The sequence below is a fragment of the Lissotriton vulgaris genome, chromosome 7 (genome assembly GCF_964263255.1).
Source record: "Lissotriton vulgaris chromosome 7, aLisVul1.2, whole genome shotgun sequence".
In the NCBI taxonomy this organism is placed as follows: Eukaryota; Metazoa; Chordata; class Amphibia; order Caudata; family Salamandridae; genus Lissotriton; species Lissotriton vulgaris.
In genome coordinates, this window is record NC_141695.1 from 782,574,391 (window position 1) to 782,598,978 (window position 24,588).

Consider the following 24,588-nt stretch of genomic DNA (forward strand, 5'->3'; position numbering starts at 1 on the left):
TGGCCTTCTCTTCCTGATTGAAACATGACTCAACACAGCCTCCAACCTGAACATTGTCACAGCCATCCCGCCTGCCTACAAAATCATACATCAAGACCAAAAACACATTCCAGTCAGAGGCTGCACCACCTCCACAGACTTAAACGCCAACCTCATGGAACACCTCCACTTCAGAATACGTATAGACTACAATACCACCCTTAAGGGAACCCTTGCCTGCTGTCCCCCAGCTCTAAAAGTGGAATTCTTCAACCACATTGCAGACTTTATCGCCCCCCTCTCCATCAGATCAACCAACTACATTCTACTCAGGGAATTGACTTTCCACCTGGAAGGTGCCACATAAGACACACTAACTTCATGACCCTCCTCGACAGCCCCAGCAACCTCAGTCTCATCCAGCTCATCCAAGGACAAACCCACACAGCAAGCTATGCCCTTGACCCTATTTCAATCAATCAGGATTTAAAAAGTGAAGCGAATCACCCAATAGGGTATCCGGGTGCTTGCTGCTCCCGGAGGTCTATTTGAACAGCAAGATCTCTTGAGGGCCATCTTGAGGAATATTCAGAATTCCGGAAATGAGGTGATAGTCCGAAGTTGCATGGGGAGGCTGTTTCAGGTCTTTGCTGCCTTGTGTGTGTGGGTCATCAACTTGAATTGGCATCTCTTCTGTTCGGGAGCCAGTGAAGTTTCCTGAGGTGGGGTGTGATATTGGTTCATCTGGGAAGGCAGAGGATGAGCCTGGCTGTGGCGTTCTGCATGGTATGCAGCGATTCCTACAGAGAGGGCATTGCCGGAGTCCAATAAGCTGGTGATGAGGGCTCATGACATGGTGTTTCTTGTGTGTAGAGGTAGCTCCTTGAAGATCTTATGTAGCATGTACAGAGTGAGGAAGCAGGTGGAGGAGACAGCGTGGATCCTTTCAGCATTATGAAAGGCGAGCCAGTAACGCATGGCATTATATTTTATATGCTTTTACCACGCATATATTTACAACGAAATTCGTTGTAAATGCATGAATGGTAAAAGCATGTTTTTTAAAAATGTTTGGATAAGGTAAGTATGGGTATAGGGGTATATGTTTTGGGGTACTGAGGTATATGTTTTGGGGTGTTTGGGTATTTTAAGGGTTCAGATATAGTTTTGGGTTATGGGGTACAGGGGTAGTTTAGGGTTTAGGGATAGGTATGGGTTTTGAGGTACAGGGGTATTTTTAGGGTTCAGGGCTAGGTTTGGGGTATAGGGGTATTTACAAGGTTCAGGGGGTAGGTTTAGGTTTTGGGGTACAGGGGTATTTTAAGGGTTCAGGGCTAGGTGTGGGTTTTGGGGTACAGGGGTATTTTTAGGGTTCATGGCTAGGTTTGGGTTTTGGGGTACAGGGGTATTTTAGGGTTCAGGGTAGGTTTGGGATTTGGGGTACAGGGTTATTTTTTAGGTTTCAGGGTTAGGTTTGAGTTTTGGGGTACAGGAGTATTTTTAGGGTTCAGGGGTAGATTTGGGTTTTGGGGTACAGGGGTGTTTTAAGGGTGAGGGCTAGGTTTGGGGGTACAGGGGTATTTTAGGGTTCAGGAGTACGTTTGGGTTTTGGGGTACAGGAGTATTTTTAGGGTTTAGGGCTAGGTTTGGGTTTTGGGGTACAGGGGTATTTTTAGGGTTCAGGGGTAGGTTTCAGTTTTGAGGTACAGGGGTATTTATAGGGTTTAGGGCTAGGTTTGGGTTTTGGGGTACAGGGGTAGTTTTAGGGTTTAGGGATAGGTTTGGGTTTTGGGGTACAGGGAATATTTATAGGGTTAAGATGGGTTATTGTTTAAGGGTGTTGGGGTATTTTAAGGAGTAAGGGTGGGTTATGATTATGGGGTGCAGGGGTATTTCAAGGGAGCAGGGTGGGACAACATCGGGACGGGCTGCTTGTATATATATATATATAAATACACATATATACAAACATATATTTGATGTTTTAATAATGTACTTTTACAATGTATATGACTTTACCACACATGCATTTGCGTTATAGTGGCATGCGTGATAAAGTCATATGCGTTGTAAAAGTTTTAGAAATGATGTCTTTGCGGAGTAATAGTCCTGCGTTATAAAAATTGCGGGGTGATGGTATGCGGGATGTTGGTTTGCGGAATATCATCACATATTCCCAGGGGAGGGATCGTCCCTTTCTTACTATTTCCGTGGAGGCGGGCCTTGTGTCCGGATGTGCGTGGCGCGAGTCCTGTGCGTAACAGAAGTGGAAAATCTCCAGTGTGAGCTTCAGGCATCACCGGAAGTTAAGGTGAGATTACATTTCCTGCACAATGGCCCCTGTTTGCGCTCCTTTTATCCCTTGGGAATAGCGCCATGCCTGACCTCTATACAGTAAAGTAGGTGCACGTCAGTGGGAGCGCGGGGCAAGCACACCCGGAGCTGGAATGTACAGAACCTGGGAAGAAAAATCAATGAAATATTGGGCCCAACACTCGCTTTTTTTTCCATAATCCCGCGCCCGCACACGCCCACGCCCCCAGCACACGCCCACAGCACACGATATGAGACATGGCATGAAGGTCGGAATGAACCACACGTCCCCAGCGTTTGTCACGCCCCCAGCACACGCACACAGCACAATGCAGACAGGCCCACAAGGGACTACTTTGCTTGCACGATTCTTTGACCTTTTAAATGTATATAGTGGGCGTCTGCATAGCCTATGTGCTTCTGCTGCAACTGCCCTTTCCAACGCTGTATTGGGTGTTGTGATTGGTGCTGTGGTTCCTGAGATTACCCGCCTCAAAGGTTTGGGCTCTCTCTTTATTATATTGGTATAGATTAAGAGCTCCAGCCTCGGAGGCAGCCTTACCAACACATAATTTAATATGTTCTGAGTCTCGCCCGTTTTTTGCAAAGACCTTTCCCAGATACAAATATGAGTCAACTAATTCTAGTTCTTGATGCCCTAACAACCACTTATACCCTTTCTTTATTCTATGACCTTTCTTGTGGAAGATTGAAATGTTGCTTTTCAAAATTTTAATTTTCATAAAATGACCCGCCGCATATTTAGTTAGGACATCCAGCCGACGTTCGTTCCAAGTCGATGGGAGTTAAATCAAACATTGCAACATCGTCTGCATAAAGTAGGGACGCTATAGACAATGAACCAATTCTAGGGGCATCCCCCCTAACTGAATTTAACGTGCATGGAAGCTCCCATATATAGAGGGAAAACAGAAGAGGAGTCAACAGGCAGCCTTGCTTCCGCCCATTATCAGTCTCGATCCTGCATAATAGACCTTGCTAGCCTCCCATCATCACTTGATAACAAGAGGCCCATTATGATGTCGGGCGGATTGCCCCCGCTGGGCAATCCGCCAGACATCCACACTCGTTTTCTCCCCGCCATATTAGTATGGCAGGGGGGACCTCGGTGGACGGAAAGACCGTCCGCTGCTTTTCCGCTCCGGTCGCCTTGCGGCCGTGGCTGAAAAGGAATAATATGGTGGCGGTGTCTTTCAGACACCACCAGCCATATTATGATGGGCGTCTGTAGGTGCCTTTCCGTGGCGGCGATGCCGCCACAGAAAGGCATGCGGTCTTCACTCTGGGGGCCCCCTGCGGGGGTGGGGGCTGCACACTGGGGGCACCACCTTCATGCAAATGCATCAATGCATTTTTAGCATTGTGGCGGGCGGTGCAGAGAGCACCGCCCGCCACAATGCTAAAAATGGAGGATGTGCCCGCCACTGTGGCGGGCACATCCTAATACCCCCCACGGGACCCCAGCCCTTATGGCGGGCGGTCCCGAATTCCAACATGATAGCGGGCAGACAAAGTCTGCCCGTCATCCTAAGTCTGCCCGTCATCCTAATGAGCCCCCAAGTGTCTGTATGTAATTCTATCAAGAGGACCAGGAGAGGGTGTGGCATTCCGAGATGATAAAGCTTACTCCACAGAGTTTGGCGATCCACTTTATCAAATGCAGTGGAGAAATCAATGAAAGCCGTATAGACTGCCATGCTTTGTGAGAAAGTATATTTCTCTACAATGGTTTGGACAGCCGCAATGTTGTCCAGGGTTCCATGATTCCTTCTAAAACCCGCCTGTTCGAGTGGTAAGATGTTCTGAACATTGGCCCATACATAGGCACCCTCAACCTCTTCCACCAACTACAAGAAGCAAAGAAAAACACCATTGCTTGCAAAGAAGTCTTAACCATCATCAAGGAGTTTTCCAATCTTGCAGCTGCCAACAACGGCATCACCCCATCCAAAGAACTCTTCAACAACTCCTCAAACTTCTTTGAACAGAGGAATGTCAGGACCTACAATGCATTTAACCTACAGCATACTGATATAAACTCCCCGAACAGCCAGACACTTCCTTAATCGCCAAACAGCAGCCAAGCAACTGGAAGCCCATCTCAAATGAAGAAACTACCACCCTGATGAATACCATCGAATCAGGAGCCCCCTTAAACCCATGCCCTCAATTCATATACCACCTTGGTAGAACTATCATCTGCCTGCGCTCACCGGTATCATCAACACCTCCATAACCTCCGCCACCTTCCCATCTTGCTAGAACAATGCAGAACTCAACACCCTAAAGAAGAAAGCCTCAGCAGCTACAGGCCCATCTCGCTCCTGCCTTTTCCAGCTAAAGTCATTTAGAAAACCATCAATACCCAATTCACAGACCACCTAGAACTCCATCAAGTCCTAAACAGCTCTCAATCAGGCTTTAGCACCAACCACAGCACACAGACTGCCCTCATTGCAGCCAATGATGACATCAGAAGCATCCTCAACTGAAGAGAAACAGTTGCACTCAACCTCATCAACCTCTCCATAGCTTTTTGATGAAGTTTCCTACAATTCACTCATCACAAAGCTTCAGCACTTGTGTATCTACGGACTGGCCCTCAAGTGGATATCCTCCTTCCTCATGGACAGAACTCAATGAGACTTCCCCCTACACCTCAGAACCCAAGAAACTCATTTGAGGTGTCCCCCAAGAGTAGTACTCAGCCCAACACTCTCCAACTTCTGCATGATGCCCCTCGGGGACATCATCAGACCTCACTGCATCAACATAGTATCCTACGCCAAAGGCACACATCTCATTCTCTTCCTTACCAACTCAAACAACACTACAAAGGCAAACTTCACCAACTGGATGAGCAATGTCACTGCTTGTATGAAAAACAACTGCCTTCAGTTCAACACAGACTGAACCAAAGTCCTAATCTTCTACCACAACCACTCCCCCTAGGACGCCTCTTGGTGGCCCTCTGAACTTGGCCCCTCAACCAGCCAGGCGGACTATGCCATGAACCTCGGGATCATCCTGGACACCACCCTCTGCATGAGCAGGCAGATCACTGCTATCTCCTCATCATGCTTCCACAACTTGCAAATGCTACACAAGACGGTCAGGTGGATCCCACTGAACACCAGAAGAACAGTCACCCAAGCTCTTATCACAGGTAGACTTGATTACGAAAATGCCTTTTACATCGAATTTTCAGCCCATGTCCTACATCGACACCAAACTACCCAGAACACGGCCAGACTCATCCTCAACATCCTGTGAAATAACAAAGGGGCATATTATCAAGGGGGTTTATCTCCGCTTTTTTGGCTTTAAAAGCCAAGAAAGCGGAGATAAAATTATCTCCCTATTTCCTAGCTGTTGCTAACACCAGTTAGCGACAGCTAGTAGGAGATAGCGACCATCTTGTGCCCCACTTTGCATGTCAGTGATATTTATCACTAATGACATGCAAAGTGGGCGTAACATCGCTATCTCCTATTACCAACTTTTGGAGATATTCGCGCTAAGCGCGAATATCTCCAAAAGCTAACACCAGCCCTGCGCAGTTCTTAGCCATGTTATCCAATGGGAGGTGGATAACATGGCTAAGAGCATTAGCTCGCTAATGCATGAATATCGCTGACTTTTCAGCGATATTCATGCATTGCGGCTGATTTTTATCGCACTTGCGATAAACCTTGGTAATAACAAGGTATATCTGCGATAAAAATCGTCGCAGCTCAGCGATAATTTTTTCACGCTAACCAAGCAATAGCGATAATTATCGCTATTGCTTGGTAATATGCCCCATATCTTTCCACACCTCAACAATCTCCACTGGCTCCCAGTCCAGGAATGATGTAAGTTCAAGCTACTCACGAACAGCTACAAAGCGCTCCACAACACCTGTCCAGTTTACCTCAACCACCACCTCAACTTCTACTAACTCACCAGACATCGTTGATCTGTGTCCCAGGCAAAAGCTCACCTCCTGAGCATCAAAAGACCAGAAGCAGAGGATACTCCTCCTCATACCTCTCAGTCAAGACCTGATACGACCTCCTGAAACACCTCTGAACCTCCCCTTCCCTCACAGACTTCCAAAGGAACATCAAGATATAGTTCTTCCAGACGAAACAGGCAAGATCTCCTCTTCCCCACTCAGGCCTGTCCCACTCAGTTGCGGGATACCCTTTGTAGGATTAAATATGCTCTTCTAATTCACATAACATACCATCATCATCATTATCAAAAATTGTTTATTTTGGATTACGAATCAATAAAACGCATACATCGAATCCAACAATTCAATACATAACATACCATACCATTCATGTCTTTACACACCATTGTATTGCACATACTTCGTGCTGGAAGGAAGCACCATAAAATATAAGCATATGGGAACATTTACACATCTGCAGAAACTCGCTGCATACTTCGTCCTTGTAAGGTTACATTTGTTAGCCATGAAAAATACAAGCCAAGTAGATTCAACTTATTCACAATGTTTTTTTTATTTTATAGACAAAGAAATGGGTGGACATTTACTTGTTGTGCATGTTCAAGGCCTACTCTGTGCTGAACTACTAATTGATGTCATATACATTTCTAATTTGTTAAATAGCTTTCTTAATTCCTCCCTCTGATAATTGAAAGTGATCATACCACCACAACCTCACAACATCGTTGTCATCATATCTGACCCATTAGACTCTTCAGACCTATACATTTCACTCTATCTTAGTCTTCAGCTATTCTCTGATCCAGTTAGATTGCTTCTTATGTGGCTCTTTTCATCTTCTTCTTGCCTCTGTACCCAAGATGCAAAATTACATCATAGGTATATGTACATCTAATATTTTCTACTCTGCCTTTACCATTTTTTCCTTATCACACATCCTACACATGTCCTTAGCCTTCTTTACACACCCTAAGGGTAGGATGTTTTGGTGACATCTTAATCACAGTTTTGTGTTTACTGCTAAATCTCAACACTTGGAAACATGCAAGTTTAACATTCTGTGTTTTTGAATATTATATTCTCCAATAAAACAATGCTACACTTCAGTTAGTTTGCACATACTTATTTCTGGAAATGAAACATTCTTCATGTTAGTACTTTTTACATCAGCACTGTGAAACTTTATAGGAACTAACATAAACTCAATTCCTTCAAGATTTGCAATAGCAGTTAACTCATCCATCGGAACAATACAATCTGTATTAACTTCCTCTATGCGAATCTGAGGCATTATTATCAAGCAACATACTGAACAGGACAGACCATAAGACCTATGTAATTACATGCAAGTTACACCTTCAGAAACAGAATAGGGAGATGTGTACACATATAACAATCAGCAGTACCATGTCAGTACGTTCTAAATAATAATTTAATAATTATTTCTAACATCTAATTCATCATGTGTAGTATTATTCTCATTAGTAGTGTTTGAGCGATATCCCATAAAGTATATACCAGCTGTCCAAAACGACAGTGGAAATTAGAACTCAAAACAATTTTGGAAGTCATGCAAATCTTCTCTCTTCTTGTGGACATTTTCTATTCTGATCTATCTTTCAAAAACAAATCTTTCCAAACATTTTGTCAGCAAAGACTTTCCAAAACCTTGTTTCAAAAACAAAGTGCTTCCTAAATCAGTTTGAAAGATGTTCAATGGTCAAACGTTAACTGTATTTCAGAATAACCTATTCCGCATCCAAGATTTTCTCAGTTTCTTGTTCAATAATTTATGTTGACTCTTTTGGATTATCATATAAACAACCAAAGATTTTTCAAATGAATGTATTTTCAGGTTCATTTTTCCCCAAGTACACCCACTCAGTAGTCGTGTACTTTTTGATTGGCTTTCTCTGTCTCATTGGTTACGTGCTGCACCTCCATCTGAGAATTCTTCAGCACTTACTTCATGCTCTCCCGTTGTATTTCTGTCATGTCTTCCACTATTGTTGCATCACCAAGTGCATAACTACTTCAGTTTGAACTTCTTTCCCTACAGTTCGGTTTTTAGCACCTGAACTTCCACTCAAACATCTGTTTTGTTTGTTTCCTCTTAAACTTTGGTTTTTACTGTTTTCGTTTTCCTCTTCTGTCATCCAAATCTTTGGGCCATATTATCAAGATTGGCGATAACATTATCGCCGCTTTAGCGGCAGGAAACTGCAGCTGAAGTGGCGATAAGGGCCTTGATATTATGCCCTTGTGAATTCCCATAGAAGCCCAGGTTCACACCAGAAGCTGGGCTTCTATGGGAATTCACCAGGGCATATTATCATGCCCCTTATCGCCGCTTCAGCAGCTGTTTCCTGCCGCTAAAGTGGCAAACATTTTATTGCTGTTCTTAATAATATGGCCCTATGTTTCAAAAACCAAGTTCTTCAAAAATGAGTTCAAAAAATTAAAACAGTCAAACGTTCATTGTATTTAAGGAAAGCCTACTCAGCAACTGAGGCTGTCTCAGTTTCTTTTTCAACTCAACTCTTTTGGATCTCCAAATAAAAATCAAAGAGATGAGAACCTTTTAAATGAATGTATTTTTATGGTTCAATTCTTCTCAAGTACTCCCACTCAGAAGTTATGTGATTTTTGTTTGACTTTCTCTGTCTCATTGATTTATGTGTTGCATCTCCCTCTAAGGAGTCTACGGTGCTCACTTCAGGATATCTAGTAGCACTTTCTCTCATTTCTCGGGCTACTTCTAAATCACCAAGTATAACACTGAATTTGCCTTCCTTGGGCTCATTTTTGTGTAACTGAACTTCCATTCAAACTTCTTGTTTTTTGTTTGTTTCTGAAATTTGGTTTTCACTGTTTTTGCTGCCTGTTCTGTCACCTTTCCCTTTATATCCAGGTTTTGAGACTCGCTGTCTAACTCAACAACTCAAAATAACAGTTTTTCTGATGCCCTCACTCTCCTAGAAGGCAGTTCATCACACTTTATAGCAGTGTTTGGTACCCGGATTGCCTGATAAGGCCCCTTTTTGTCGGCAATCTTTTCTTACATGCTTTGACAAGAATCCACTCACCTGGTTTTAGATTTTGACATGAAACTGAGAACACAGACGTGGTGGCAAGCTGCAAGTAGTTAAAGATAGAGCACACTGTATCAGCCAAACACATGCAATAATCCAGGATCAAGCCATCAGTAATACTGAGCAGGGCTGCTGGAGGGATAGCAAGAATCTGCATTGGTCTGCCCATCAATACTTCATGTAGGTTTAGACCACTCTTTTGCTCTGAGTACCTCTCATACTCAGCAATACCAGAGGGAGCGCATCTGCCCATTTCAGATGACTGGATGCACACATGCCAGCTTGTTTTTAATTACACCATTCAGCCTTTCAACAATACCTCATGAGTGTGATTAGTGGTAACTGAAGTGAAACCTTTGATCAATGCCTAACACATCACAGATCACCTTCATTAAATCATTCTTTCAGTGTCAACCTCTGTCTGATTCAATTGTCAGTTGCATTACATATCTAGGAATCAACTCCTTGAGCAATAAATTTACAGCTTTCAGTGCATCACATCTTTTTGTCAGGTATGCCTTAGCCCACTTTGAAAACATTCGCACCACTAAGATGTACCTTAGATTAGTATGTGGTGCCATTTCCACAAACTCAACATGCAATCTAGTGAAAGAACCACATGCCTTTTCCCAGATAAATTGTGACTACATGAGTTTTCTTGTCAACACTATTTTGTTGATCCAGTGTCCTCTGTCAAAGACTGTCTGCACTATTCCTTTTGTGAGAGTTGAACCAGTAAAGATTAAGGGCCTCATTTATGATTTTTTTGCCATAGGGCATTGCAGCAGGCCTTGCTGCTGTGGTGCCCTACGGCAAAAGAAAAGGGAAGGAATATCTATTAGATACAGCTCATTTCTGTCTTTTTCCCCTGCGCTGGTGCACAATGGGTGTCCTGTGCCAATGCAGGCACCTTTGCACCAAGGGGCAAGGGCTTCCTGCGTTGCGGTATGAGTATTTTTGTGAGGGAAGGAAAACCTTCCTGCACAATAACAATCACCAGAGGCTTTTTCATCTTTCTATGTGTGCTGCATCTCTCCCCACATGTGTAAGTCCCTGAAACAATATCGCCATTTGTGGTCAACCTGAATTCAGAAAGACAGACCTTTCATCATTGTTTTCCCAGAAGCCATCATGTCCTTGTTTACATCTAGCATTTTCCCACTCTTTCTTTTCTGCATCCGACATTGCATTCTGTACTTCCCTCAATTCATCCTATGTTTTTATTAACACAGAAATAAGAACAGAGGCCGGGTAATTATCAACCCTCATTAGCAATGCAGTACTCGGTTCTGTGTAACGTGCAACTACATCTACATATAATTATTTTCGCTAGTGATATCATCGCCCCCATGTACATGTGCTGCATATTTGACAGTTTCAATTTTACACAGCAATCTTAAAGAATACAACAAATCAAGAATTTGCTGTCCATTTAGAATTGGCATTCCAGCAGAAGTCATGAAATCAAGCTGTGATCACAAGTGTTCAAAATTGCACACAAGTCCAAAGGAATGCTGTGTAATTTGGAACACTCTGTGTGCAAGCAATGCAAGGCTCTAGCATGAGCAATCACTTCAGCAACTTGGGTATAAAACACATTGCACAAATATTATACTTCAACAATGTACATTGATGTGCAAACAGCATATGATGCATGCACATTTCCTTTAATGTCTCTTCAACAAGAGACATCCACAAGTAAAACCAAATCATCTTGATTCACTGGCGCATCTTGTTTGTCAGGTTTTGGTTTTCTGCACAATAATGTAACTTTCAAACAATCATGTTCTTCATTGTCACTGTCGATATCATTCTCTACTTTTGGAAATGGCAAAAGAGTAGCATGATTTAAAGGATCACATTTTCAAATTGACACATTTAGTTCTGCGAGAATATATTAATTCATACTTAGTTAATTTCATATTGGTTAGATATTGGTACCTGCTTCGGGTCAAAGGTTTCCTCTCTCGCTGTGACACAAACACAATTAATGTATTACCCAAGACACTGAATCACGTTATGTCATGGCTACATCAGTAGCTGCAATCGAACACAAACATCCAGGAAGAACAATGGCAGCTATATGTAGGGTTCATAACATTATGCAACTGGTTGTTTGAACTGATTGAGAACAGCAAGAGAGAATCGGTCTTTCGTGACAATTACAAAAATAACTTTTTCTCATAATCCAGCATTCGTAAAGCAGTTGCTGAACACAGTGTGTATCTTAACTCCAGTAAACATTTGATGCATTCCCCACCCCAGAGCACTGGATCAGTTATACTGCTTTATTTATTTATTTTTATTTTATTTTATTTTCTTGTAAAGCGCTAACAATCATCCCAGTGGGATATCACGGCGCTATGATTACTAAAGTGCTTGTACAGTTGGCATAGGTTGAGTGGATTAGTCTGGATTGGGGAAGAGGAAAGTTTTCAGTTGTTTCCTAAATGCCAAGTGGCATTCTGTGAGTCGGAGGGCCATAGGCAGTTCGTTCCACTTGATTGCAGCGATGTGGGAAAAGGCTCGCTCACCCATCCTAGCTCTCTTTACCCGAGGGGTTCTTGCACGTGCCGAGATTTGCGAGCGGAGGTTCCTGGTGGGAGCATAGAACTGAATCCTGTTTCTGAGGATGAGAGGGCCTGTCTTGTGCAGTGCTCTATGTGTGATACACATCATTTTAAAAGTTGCTCTTTGCTTCATTGGCAACCAATGGAGATTACGCAGACAGCTCTTGGCCGAGTCAGATTTTCTTTTCATACAGATAGCCTTGGCCGCTGCGTTCTGTACCATTTGGATCAGTTATACTGCTAGTGTCAGTCAGGGCCAGACTGGGAAACAGAACCGGTCCTGGCAAATAGCTCGGCCAACCCCATGGGGGGAGGGCCGACCTATTTGCTAGGGCCGGTTTCTGACGATTTTGTTACACGGGGCGAGATTGCAGCCCCGGTAACAAAAATGGCCCCCAGGGGCCAAAAACTGGTCCCATAAACAGGTGGCCCACTGGGGAAATGCCCGGTGCCCGCTACAGCCAGTCCGGCATTGGTGTCAGTGTCCGCAATGGATTAGCAGTTAGAGTAAAATAAAACTCATAAACATGTACATCTGGTTGTCAATTGGAACAGGACAGGCATTTCTCATGTCCTCAAGTTGTGTCCTGAATGTTCATTAGTATAAATATCTGATAGAGCTGCCAGGGAAAAGATCCTTTTAGGACAAGAACCCTCACTCACCCAAGCATAACATGCTTCATCACTGGGTTACCTCCTCACACCTGGACTGTAAGGTCCATTGTGTGAGCTACCACTTCCCAATGGGGAGGAGCTGAGGTGTTTTTAAAAGATGAGTGGTGAAATGGGGTCAGTGAGGGACAGAGTGCAAAGAAAAGCCACAATTGTGAAAAGTAAAACTATGTCCAGGGGGCCGGGTAAACGTTATTCAGTAGGCCTCTGGGATAGAGTTAAAAAGAGGACTAGGGATTAAACAAATATACCCCTATCAATGGTCAATATGTAACTGCCCATATATGGTCCCATAAGAGGGGTACTGGGGCATTTGTCAGGACCTGTATAAGGTTATGATAACATAGGTTCACTGTCCACCAGGAAGTCAAAGCAGCCAGGATAACGATGACTGGTGTATTTATCTAGGACCACCGTCTTTCTGAAAATGATAATGAAAAAACAACAGTAATGGGTGAAAACGAGGGACATATATCATCACATCCTACAAGGGCAGCTCAACTTTATCAGTACATGGTGCCTATTCAAGCTCTTGAATAATTCTAATGATCTGATAAATTTCAAATTTCACAACTTCATTTTCTAGTACATACATTGTCTTACCTAATGATAAGAGAAGTAGGATCCACTCTCAAGCCTCTGGTACATCTTGTAGTGTCCAACTGAAAATCAAAAAGTGGAAAAATGCTATTAATACAAAAATTCTGAAAATGTACACACATAGAACTATGGGGAGTCACACACCAAATAAAGGTATTATATACAAGTCCAGCAAGAATGCATATGTGGTATAGTGTTATCATTGGCATATGGTGTATTGCCAAAGCCATTAGTAATGTCATCAAATAGTGTTTTACCAGCCATGATTCAGAGCTTTAGAATCAAGTATACATGTGGACCATATATATATGTTTGAGTGTGCTTGAGAGAAAGTCACACTGTTCTATAGTACAGTTAGATAGTGTATTAATGTGAGGGCAGACAACACTATTAATCCTCATTATGCAGTTGGCGGCCCATGGAGGGAGTTCCGGGGGTGGAAAGGTGGGGCAGGGGAGGGGCAGGGTGGGGGTTAGTAAACACCGGAATATGGATGATTGGAGATAAGTAAAAAATTAAATAAATAAAACAAATTTCGTAACGCGTGCTGCATCGTGTTTGACTCTATATTGTACGTTTTCCACCAAACCCGCTCAAGTTTCTTACAGAGACTTTTCTCTAAACAAAGTTCCAGTGAAAACCAGGGGGCAGAGGGTTTATTCCTAGCCAGTTTTATGGTCTTCATAGGGGCTATTTTGTCAAGGGATGATGTAACCCAGTGGTTGAAGATGGCGGCTTCACTATTAGGTGCATCGGTGGAAAGGGGAAGCTGGTGCCAGTCGGGGCACTATCAGCAGAGCTGGGGAGATAGATAGCACCAATGAATCCCAATGATAACAAAGTTTGGCAGAAAGAAGAGCAGCTCAAACAGGGTACCTGGGATGTCTCACTGCAGGGTCACTGAAAGGCTAAAACTACGAAACTTGTAGCCCAGGCACAGCCAGAGGGCTGCCAACAGCAGTCATCAGTAGCAAGGGGAGCCTAGAAGCCACAGTGCTTGACGCCAGGGGGCCTGCAAGCAAAAGTGTTATCAGCTCAATGATTTATGGTGATGGACTAATGTGATGTTGATGCAACAGGGAGTGATTTATGGCGGTAAGATGGTTAATGGCCACAATTGATCTAATGTGCAGTGTAATTATTGTTCTATGTTTTAGGTCACTGATGCTACACGCTTCATATTAATGAATGGATGACTTATGACCTTGCATGGTTTCTAAAATTGGTTAATAAATTGCAGCCTTTTACACACCAAAGAAGGTCTATTTTCCTCTTCCTGAAAAGGGCGGGTTTGAAGTAAACAGCTAGGTACGCTCGCCCATCTAGGGCAACCCACCCTGCTTTCTTCCATCTTCTTCTGTGAACCACAACAATCCCCTCTGCTGCCTCCTTGTACTCCAGACTGGCACATCAATGTCTGCTCTCACTTCCGCCCTCAGAGATGCTCTACTATCCTATACACTAGGCCTATGCTGGTTGCGGATCTTGAGGAAATCAAGGCTGCCTATGAAGAAGATTTGAAGTAATAGGTCCAGGCGCGAGTCAGGACTGGTCAAAAGTAAATAAAGCTTTAAAGAAAAAGTTGTGAATGATTTGTGATTGTGTGTATGTTGGTGTATGTATTTGTGTGTGCACTTTTCTATATCTGCAGGTGTAGATTGTGTGTGTATGAATGTGTGTGTTTGCAGAAATGTGTGCATATTTCTATGTCTGCATGTGTAGATGTGTATGTGTCTGACTATATAGCTTTATCCATTCATAGTTGTTGCACCACTTGGCCACTTGATAGAGGTAAAGCATTACAAATAACAGCAATTTAGGCCCGAGAAGGAAGCAGCTCGGAACACGAGTCACAGCAAGGGTACCAGAGGCACTAATGCAAGCTAAGAAAATTCCCTCTGTAGCACCTACTTTGGAAGTAAAAGCAACTATAATTTCAACATAGTAGACTATGGCGCCATTGCTCTTCTGCACTACGGCCAGCTACGTCCCTGCAGCAAACTACTGGTGCGTCAGATTAAAAATACAATCAATTCAGAGGAGGGACTACTCAATAGTTTTCAACAATTAAAGAGATTCCTATCATTTGTATGATTTCTTGTTCTTTTATTCCTGAGCACGTGGTCGCCTGCTTGAAATATTATGCGTCACACTTCTTTAGTAATTAGTGGGTTTTTATCTGACACATGTTTAGCTGATGACCACTTTTTCTATGCTTAAAATCTTTGTGTTACATGTTTTGAAACCAAGGTCCAGTTCTGCATCTTATTTCTCAATGATGTAAATGAATCCTTTTCGAGAATATCAGGGCGCTGTTCCTCTGTGATTGTATTATATGCAGGCCTTCCTGTTCAGTCTCTAAACTTCATAATGGTGCTCGCTGTTATGAAAATTAGCAAGTTCTGAATATTTTTAAGCTATATTATGGGTTCGGAGCCCTATGTGAGAGTCTGAAGACTGAATTAACACTCCAAGGGCCCGATGTAGGTAAACGCGATTTTCCGATTTCAAAATACCGAGGCGGGCCGAATCGGTATTCTGAAATCGGAAAACGATATGTAGGAAAAAAATACCGAATGAAAACCGAATCGGTCGGCATCGGTAATGAGAATCGGTACGTTCCGATTCAGCTCGTTCCGAATCGGAAATTACCGATTTGGCCAACAACGAATCGGAAAACACCGAATCGGCTCTCATCGAATCGGATAGTTCCGAATCGGCGAATACCGAATCGGTAAAAGCCGATTCGGTAAAAACCGAATCGGCAATCATAGACCCATGGCGAAAAAGCCCATAGGAATGCATTGCATGAACCGATTCGGCTTTTACCGAATCGGATAATACCGAATCGGATTTTACCGATTCGGCTAATACCGAATCGGTAAAAGCCGATTCGGCAATAGGCGATTCAGCCAATGAGGTGGCTCCCCCTCCCCCACCCAAACAGGGAGTGGCAACCCTGGCAGGTGCAGACAATTAAGAAGTTTCTAGAAGTTACTGGAAAGCCTGCCTGAGCCCAACACACAGTTAGCAGCAGTGGGAGAAGGAGGTTGCAGACTGAACAACAGCAGAATGGCAGATCAGGCAGGAAGCCAGAAGTCCTCCCAAAAGAGGAAGCCCAAATTCACCACCACAGAACTGCAGGTGCTGGTTGAGGAGGTGGTGAGGGTGCACCGCCAGCTCTTTGGCAGGCTGTCCCTCAACGTGCCAGACAGCACGAAGAGGAGATTGTGGACCGACATCGCACAGAAGGTCAATGCTGCTGGAGTCACCCCCAGGTCCATTGAGGAACTAAAGAAAAGGTTCTACGACCTCCGCAGCCTCACGAAGAGGAAGCTGGCCGAAATCCAGAGGCAGGCTGGACACACCGGAGGAGGCCAGAACCCGGCGCCACCCCTCACCGAGCTGGAGGAAATTGTCTCCAGCACCATCGAGAGGGCGAGCATCGTAGGGATCGGGACCCTGGACAGCACTGCGATGGCCACAGCTACAGGTAGGAAGCATGCGCATCATGACACACCCTACCAGACACCTCCCCATTAGACACAATGCATAGGCAAACACCAGCACTGTACTGCCACCAACATACAAGAGACAAGCATCATGGTACATGTAGTCAGCAGAAGTTAGCCAGATATGTCAGTGCAGAATCACAAGACAGGAAACAGTGTGACACGGTGTAAGGAGATGCAAGGACATGTGGAATGCCATAATTGTACTGCCTGTAATACATCGGCACTCAGTTTACAAATGCTTCTTTGTACCTAGGGGCACCATCAGGCAGCACCACTGTGGCAGCAGAGGGAGCCTCGACATCTACTACTGCAGTGGCAGGGCCCAGCACCAGCCAGCCTGGCCAGGAGGAGGAGGATGAGGATGAGGAAGGAGACACCACAGGGCTTGGAATGGAGGGAGTCCTGGTGATTGATTTCCAGGCAGTGCACTCCCCAGTACTGCCCAGCTCACCCCCCTTGCAATTTTCACCATGCAACTCCCCAACAAGGCAGACCATTCCGCCGACAACAGCTCCTGCCACAACCGTGGCCTTGCCACCCGTCCTACCTGTCCTGGGAGCAGGGGCACCGGGACCGGCCAGCACCACACCACCACCAGTGGCACCCCAGCCCACTCAGCAGGCCGGAGGCAGCAGTGCCAGACGCCGTGCCACCACCACCACCACCACCACTGCTGCACCAGCACGGGAGGGCAGTGTGTTCCTGGGCCTGGAGGGCCAGATGGTCAAAATCCAGCGCCAACAGGCCAGATCCACCATGGCCTGCCAACGCCAGCTCCTGCAGCACAACCTGCAGATGGGGGAGTTGGTGAAGGGGTTCCAGGCTGTTGTGGACAGCAACAAGGAGGTGGCAGCAGGGTTGGGCAGGCTGACCACTGCCATCACCCACTCCTCTGCCAGGCAGGAGGAGCATGAGGTTGCGCGCAGGAGGGATGCCCGGGTGCTCAACCGGGCCATGGCCCGCCTTGCATCGGCGACCGCCCAGCTGTGCATCCGAAGCGCAAATCAGGAGTCGGTGCAGAGTCAGCAAACGGCTGAGCTGACCAGGGGGATGGCCAGAATCACCACGGCCATGGAGGCCATGTTAATTTCAAACGCCGCCTCCAATCCTGCCCTGGACCTGGGTGATGCTGGAGACAGCAGCAGCCGCAGCAGCCCGGCCAGCGCTGCATCAGAGCCAAGGAGGAGCACCAGGCGATCCGCTGATGCTGCAGGCCATTCGGAGGGGGCCGGGGGACACCCCAGTGGGTCTGGAAAGCGGGCCAAAAAATAGGCTGGCAAGGGGGGATGATCATACCAGGACCCTGGACTTTATTTGTTTTGACAGACTCCATTTTTTAATGCACTTCAGTGATGTAACTGTGGTGCATCACTATTAAAAATTTTATTTTCCAAGCAACATTTAGCTGTCTTTGCATCTGTACTCAGTCAGAAATAGTTCTCAGTGATCTCCTCACGTCTGTATCTGCCATCACATGGCGTACACACCCCAGCTGGCTGTGTCAGTGGCACAGCTTCGTCGTCGTCATAGTCCTCGTAGTCAGACAACTCCACCTCAGTGCCCTTCTTGACCGCAAGGTTGTGTAACATTGCACATACAGCTATGATCTTGCAGCAGGTGATGGGGGTATACTGCCTTGCACCTCCACTCTTGTGCAGGCATCTGAATCTACTTTTGCAGATGCCAAAGGTCCGTTCCACAACATTCCTGGTGCGTATGTGGGCCCGGTTATACCTCCTTTGGCTGGGTGTGGAGGGGTTGAGGTAGGGGGTGAGTATGAATGAGCGGAGGGCATATGCACTGTCGCCTGGAAGAGAAAGGGGTCACATTAGACACATGCATACATGTATTACACCTACCTACCATGTGTTATGGGGGTCTGATGATGTGGCTCACCTAGGAGGTATCCTTCTCCAAAATCGCCAGCCATCAGCCGTGCATATATGCCGCTCTGTTGGAATATATAGGAGTCATGGGTACTCCCTGGAAATTTTGCTACCAGGTCTGTGATGGTGCACTTGGCATTGCAGATCACCTGCACGTTGATGGTGTGTGTCGATTTCCGATTGCGGTATATGTATTCGGTGTCCGCTGGTGGGCAAATCGGAATATGCGTGCCATCTATGCAACCGATGACTTGGGGAAAGTGTGCCATCTGGTAGAAGTCCGCTTTGGTTTGTAGCAGTTCTGCGTGGGTTGCAGGGAATGAGATGTATTGGTCCATCCTGTCTATCATGGCGTCAAGGAATATGTGGAAGAACCTTGACAGGCTGCTCTGGCTCACCCCTCCTGCTGCTGCTACTCCACTTTGATAGCTGCCAGACGCTACCAGGTGTAGGCTGCATAGCACCTGGACGTGCGCAGGGATGGCGTGTGCCCTTGGGGTGTGGTGGTCCAAGTATGGCTTAAGGTCCCTGATGAGCTCAAGTATGGTGTCAGAGTCCAGCCTGTATCTCTGTAGGATCTCAGCCTCAGTGAGCATGAACAGGGTTATCCTCTGTCTGTAGACCTGTTCATTTCTTAGCCATTCCCTCTGTCCTTCCTGCTGTAGCCGTAGCCGCCTCGCAATGACATAGAAAGCTGCCATCCTGCAAGTTGCAATGCATTTTGGGACTGTTTATATGGGTTGGAGTTGGTTACCACCTGATTGCAATCCATGGTAAATACCGAGTGAATTCTACCGATTTTGAGCCGATTTCGGTGTTTCTGTGCCTCCCTACATCTCCCCAACTGTTGGAATCGGGGAATTTCCCGATCGGAGATTCATACGAATCGGCATGTTTTCCGATTCGGTTCATGTCCGAATCGGTATTTCTACCGAATCGGTACATGGACCGAATCGGTGATTTCCCGATTCGGTGTCACTAACGAATCGGTAGTGGGACCGAATCGGTGAATTCCCGATTCGGTGTCACTAACGAATCGGTAGTGGGACCGAATCGGTGATTTTCCGATTCGGTGTCACTAACGATTCGGTACATGGACCGATTCGGTCTTTGTCACCGAATCGGTGTTTTTCCGATTCGTTACATATCCGATTTTCGGTATGTACGTATCGGATCCTTTCACGTTCGGTACACATTCCGATTCGGTTTTCTATCCGATTCGTTCTGTTTTTGGTTCCCTACATCTCGATGGCTGTTTACCGATCGGTAAGGGCCAAAAATCGGTATTTTCGGCCGATACCGATCGGTAAAGCCCTACCTACATCGGGCCCCAAATGAAGAAAATTGGTGTGGGTGCATCTGGTAGGCTCTGCTGACTCGGGTATGGCTGTTGGTGAGGTGATGTCTTCTTTTGTTAATTACGTTGTTTAGTTTTGAAGCATTGACCAGCTGCTGTGTTGTTAGTTTTGCAGTGTTTCCTACTGTTAAGTGCTCTTAGGAGTTTCATGGTTCCATCCGCGTGGCCCATGTCATCATGGTATGCTGACAGTGGATTGGTGCATCATTATGTCTCGATTGTGTCAGGTCCGGTACGGCACATGGGGTGCCGAGGTGTGAAAGGCCCCCCATGGGTCAGAGCATCACCAGGCCCCCTGCCTGGCTCACGTGGGGGGAGAGGAGCTATTGTGGTCTGCCATCTGTCTTACAGCGGCCACACCCGAGTACTTCACAGGTCTTTAAAAAGACCATTTACTTAATGAGGCTTTGTTGTTCTTTCACCCCTTCTTAGAGCCCCTGCAGCTACACTTGATCTTGACTCTAGTTGCGCCTCCAGGAGCTATGTAATATTTGCTGGTGGGGCTCTGTCTGTGAGGTAGTGCTTGGTGGTAAGAGTGAGAGGATGGTGGAGCTGGGCCCGTAGATGAAAGGGGTGTCTCTTTTACTAGGAATTCATCCTTATCAGTTGTAGTTCTGTAGAAATGACTAATGTTATTTCAGGTTTTGGCAGTTCTAACTTTCTTTCATATCTGTTTCCTTAACACATTACGTGGGAACAGCAAAATTACACACCACTGGGAGCTTAATCACCTGCGTCTCACCACATTATTCTTGAGAACTACCTTTGCCTACATTCCTGACCATGTGTAAACATTTCTTTCGAAATGCTGGACATTGTACAGATTACAGGAAGTAACAATGCAAAAAAAACGACACCTCTCCTAGGAGATGGAGCACATCTAAATAATTGCAGAAATAGCGGCCGTTGTCTGAATGGTATTGTAGTGAATGCCCCAATCAAGCAGCTTAACCGAGGGCTGCCACTGGGACTGGTGTACTTCTGAACTGGGTCACAATAACACTTTAATTATTCACGTGGAGGCCTTTCTCGTCCACATAGAAAGGCTAATTAATGACACGGAATACCATGGGAGCGGGGTGTGGGTCGTTGGCTGACCTGCAGACAAAGTAGGAAATTGAGAGAGAGATATGATGATTGATGAACATGTGAGACAACTCAGAGCGAGCGGCGAACAGAAAAAATGTGCATGAGAGAAATGTAAGAAAGGATGATAGACAAGGATAGCTATTAATAATAAAGAAAGAACTGGAGGAAAAATGAAGGATAAACAGTGAAATAAAATGAGAAAGAAAAGCGGAGAGTGTTGGGGTTGGCTTCAGTGTACTGGAAAGGTTGTCAGAAGCAGGATAGGAAAGGCCGGCGAATTACACTTGGTGCTCCAAGGACTTCTGGTCCTCGACCCGATCGTGTCTGGCCAGGGACGTGTCTCCTCTGAATCTCCGGGGTAGAGCACATGTCTTGAAGTCATGCGAGCCTTGCGGGGACAGGTCTCAGGTGTGCCAACATTACTCCGGAATCCATAGGAACATTTGTGGACGCAGTTCCATTTCTCTGCAGCCTCCTGCAGAGTCCATTGAGAGGTGAGTGATGTTTTGTGTATCATTTTTACCAGGCTCCTGCGAGCCCCAGACCTTCAGGCTTTCAGGAAGCCTCCATTCAAGCTATTGCCATTTAATATTTGTGAAATTTGGGAGACTAGGGTGTGTGGGTTATTTTATGCAGGGACACCCATCGTTTTGTGTTACCCCACTGGCCTGTCACACCCTGAGAAAGGAGCTGGTGTTCTAACTGTTCAAGACCCCATGCATATCCGTGTCTCCCGGAAATAACCGTATTTGCATGCTTCCTGTCAGTAGTGGAAGCGAGGCATAGAAATACTCCCAGATACTCAGTAGGTGGTTCACTTTATCAAAACCGGCCTTCAAATATTTGGGGAATGTGTACTTTGCTTGTTGAGACAGTGGCAAAGGCCAGCAGAGAGCGTGAAAATGCCGGAATGTTTTTCTTCAGCTTTTTGTTCCTTCTTTCCCTTCACAGAGTAAAAGAGAACCTTGTTTCCCTTTCGGACTGAGGCAGCCGAAAGTAGAAATTTTTTATTTGAAGCTTGTAGAGCGCACAGCTACCTCCAACGGAGGTCTCCTGATGCTAGCAATGGATACTAAAGAGGTATGGGCAGATTGCTGCCTGCTGCAGTTACTAAGGAAGGCTAAAAAGCCAAGTCTTTAGGAATTTCCAGAATACAGATTCTGAGTTGGCCTTCCTAATATATTTGGGCATGGAGTTCCAAAGAGAAGCAGTTCTCACAGTAAATGACCAGCCACCTAGCCTAGCTTTTGCAAGCAGAGAATGACTAGGAATTCTTGATGACTGGACCTCAGGACCCTCGTCTGATGGTTTTTGCGGAGTCTCTTCATCAGGTCTTCAGGGCTAGTGTCTCTGACTGCTCTGTATGTGAGAGTTAGAGCCTTAAATTCGAACCTCCTTTTAACTGACAGCCAGTGCAGGCTGTGCAGGTGGTGGGATATGTGGTGTCGTAGCGGGACATATCTGATGAGCCTGGCGGCTGCATTCTGTATAGTTTGTAATGTTCTGATCAGGTAGGCTGCCAAACCCGAGTACAAACTGTTTGCCTAGTCCAGCTGACACATGATCAGTGCATGGACCACCGTTTTCCTACAGTCCATGGGTAGGAGATGAAGAAATCTCCATAAGGACTTCATTTTCCAAAACCACGACGATGACGAGACATGGCTTATCTGAGTCTTACATAAGAGGGTAGAGTCAAAATTGAACCCCAAGTTCCTAGCAGAGGAGACAGGTTGAGCGGGAGGATTAAGCTCAGACGGCCACCAAAGGTCAGAATGTGGAGGGGATGACTGGTTGAAGAACAGAACGTCCATTTTATCAGTGTTCAGCTTCAGACAGTTGTCAGTCATCCAAGCTGAGATATCAAACAAACACTGTTTAAAGTTGGTATATGGTGCCTCAGAGTGTTCCCTGAAGGAGAACACAAGCTTGGTATCGTCAGTGTATGAGACAACACTTACACCATGCTGCTCTACTAGTGGGGCAATGGGGCAAGGTAGATATTAAAAAGATGCGGGCTTAAGCCTGAGCCCTGAGGGACTCCATAGACCAGGGGGCGAGGGGATGAGATGTGGGGATGCAGCAGTACTTTTTGGGATCAACCTTCAAGAAAAGAGCTAAACCAAGATAAGGTGGTTCCCACCAATCCCAGCTGTTTAAGCCTGTCGAGAAGGATCTTATGCGATACCGTATCAAACGCTGCAGACAGATCCAGCGGCACTAGCATTGCACAGTGACCCTTGTCCAAGGTCTCCTGGACTGTACGCAGACCTAAAGCCAGACTGGGAGTCATGGAGTACTTTGTTGGACTCTAGGAATTTGGATATCTGTTTCTGCACTTCCTTCTCGAGGATCTTAGCTGGTGATAGCAGGAGGGAAATGGGCCTAGTTTTTCAATTCTGCCGGGTCTGCATCCTCTTTCCTGAGGATGGGTTGTACAAGTGCAGTTTTCCAGATGGAAGGATAAAGCCTGATGTGAAGGGATACCGAACAGGGCACTTACCTCCGGGAGCTAGGACCCTGATGTCATTGACACCCGTGACGATCTCCAGGAGGATAAACACACCCCTCCATATTCTGCCCACACAGGAATCGGTTCCGCGTGACGTCACAGGAGAAGGAGGGAGTTACCCCAGAAGGGATTGCACGGGGGAGGAGAAAAGGAGCCAATCAGCTGCAGGCAGGAACGAAGAAGCCGGAGAGAAGAGGAATACACCCGAAGAGACGGAGGGACGCGAGGATGCAGAGTTGGAAGAGGTCGAAGAACCCAAAGGAAACAAAGAAGAAGACGGTGAAGAAGATGAGACATGGTGTGAAGACTGGTGGACCCCACAGGAGGAGGCAGGAGAGCGGCCGCAACTCTGGAGAGTTGCGGCAGAGCCGGTGAGTCTCTCAGATCGGGAAGGGGAGGGAGAGGGGTGAGTAGGGAGGGGGGTGATGAAGAGACAGACGGGTCAGTACGGGCACAAGTGTTTTTCCTATTGCACGACCTACAGCACTACCCACACTTCAGGAGTGACCTCCGCCTATGATACTAAACATATTCCTTGTGTAAAGCCTCACTATACTTCTCCCACCAGTTTCCTTTAGCCACATTAAAACCCCTTCCCCACGACTAGCCCTTTCCTCCACTAGCAGTGTGATTTATCCACAACGGTGTAAGGTGACAGGAACGCCCTAGCATATGGGCATATTATGGTAGAGAGGACTGACGGCTCCTTCTTTCTTTAACTCTCATGAACCTCCGTGGGAGAAACCCTGACCGAGGAGAAGACCAGACCGACGAGGGGACTACAGAAGACGACGCTTCCCCTGAGAGAGAGTGAAGACTTGAGGACACCGAAGAAATACTAAATCTCTCTAGCTCCATACCTAAGACTGTCAATAAAAGTCACTGACTGGCACACTATATACAGCCTCCTCATCTATTTATCCGGCCCGCTCTCCAACAAGTGATGTCAGAAGTGGGGTTGACTGGAGACATGGAGGCTCTACTCACCAAGATGGCCGAAAACCAAGAAAGCCTGGGGAAGGCA

General features: G+C 45.9%; 2 protein-coding genes across 2 annotated transcripts in view; both read left to right on the top strand.

The window, feature by feature from the left end:
* LOC147702408 (alpha-N-acetylgalactosaminide alpha-2,6-sialyltransferase 2-like) overlaps positions 1-24,588 on the top strand; it is a 505,792-nt gene that overhangs the window by 445,722 nt on the left and 35,482 nt on the right. The gene's annotated exons all lie outside the window — the stretch shown is intronic.
* On the top strand, positions 15,991-18,164 carry LOC147702409 (uncharacterized). The gene is made up of 2 exons (XM_086928791.1): positions 15,991-16,698; positions 16,974-18,164. The coding sequence occupies exons 1-2, from the start codon at positions 16,278-16,280 to the stop codon at positions 17,990-17,992; spliced, it is 1,440 nt and encodes a 479-aa protein (XP_086784917.1). The 5' UTR covers positions 15,991-16,277; the 3' UTR covers positions 17,993-18,164.

What these genes read in the sequence shown, in the direction of transcription:
- LOC147702409 (XM_086928791.1), top strand. Translation starts at nt 16,278, where the DNA reads ATGGCAGATCAGGCAGGAAGCCAGAAGTCCTCCCAAAAGAGGAAGCCC. An exon ending in TGCGATGGCCACAGCTACAG is followed by an intron (nt 16,699 to 16,973) that starts GTAGGAAGCATG and finishes CTTTGTACCTAG; the next exon opens with GGGCACCATCAGGCAGCACC.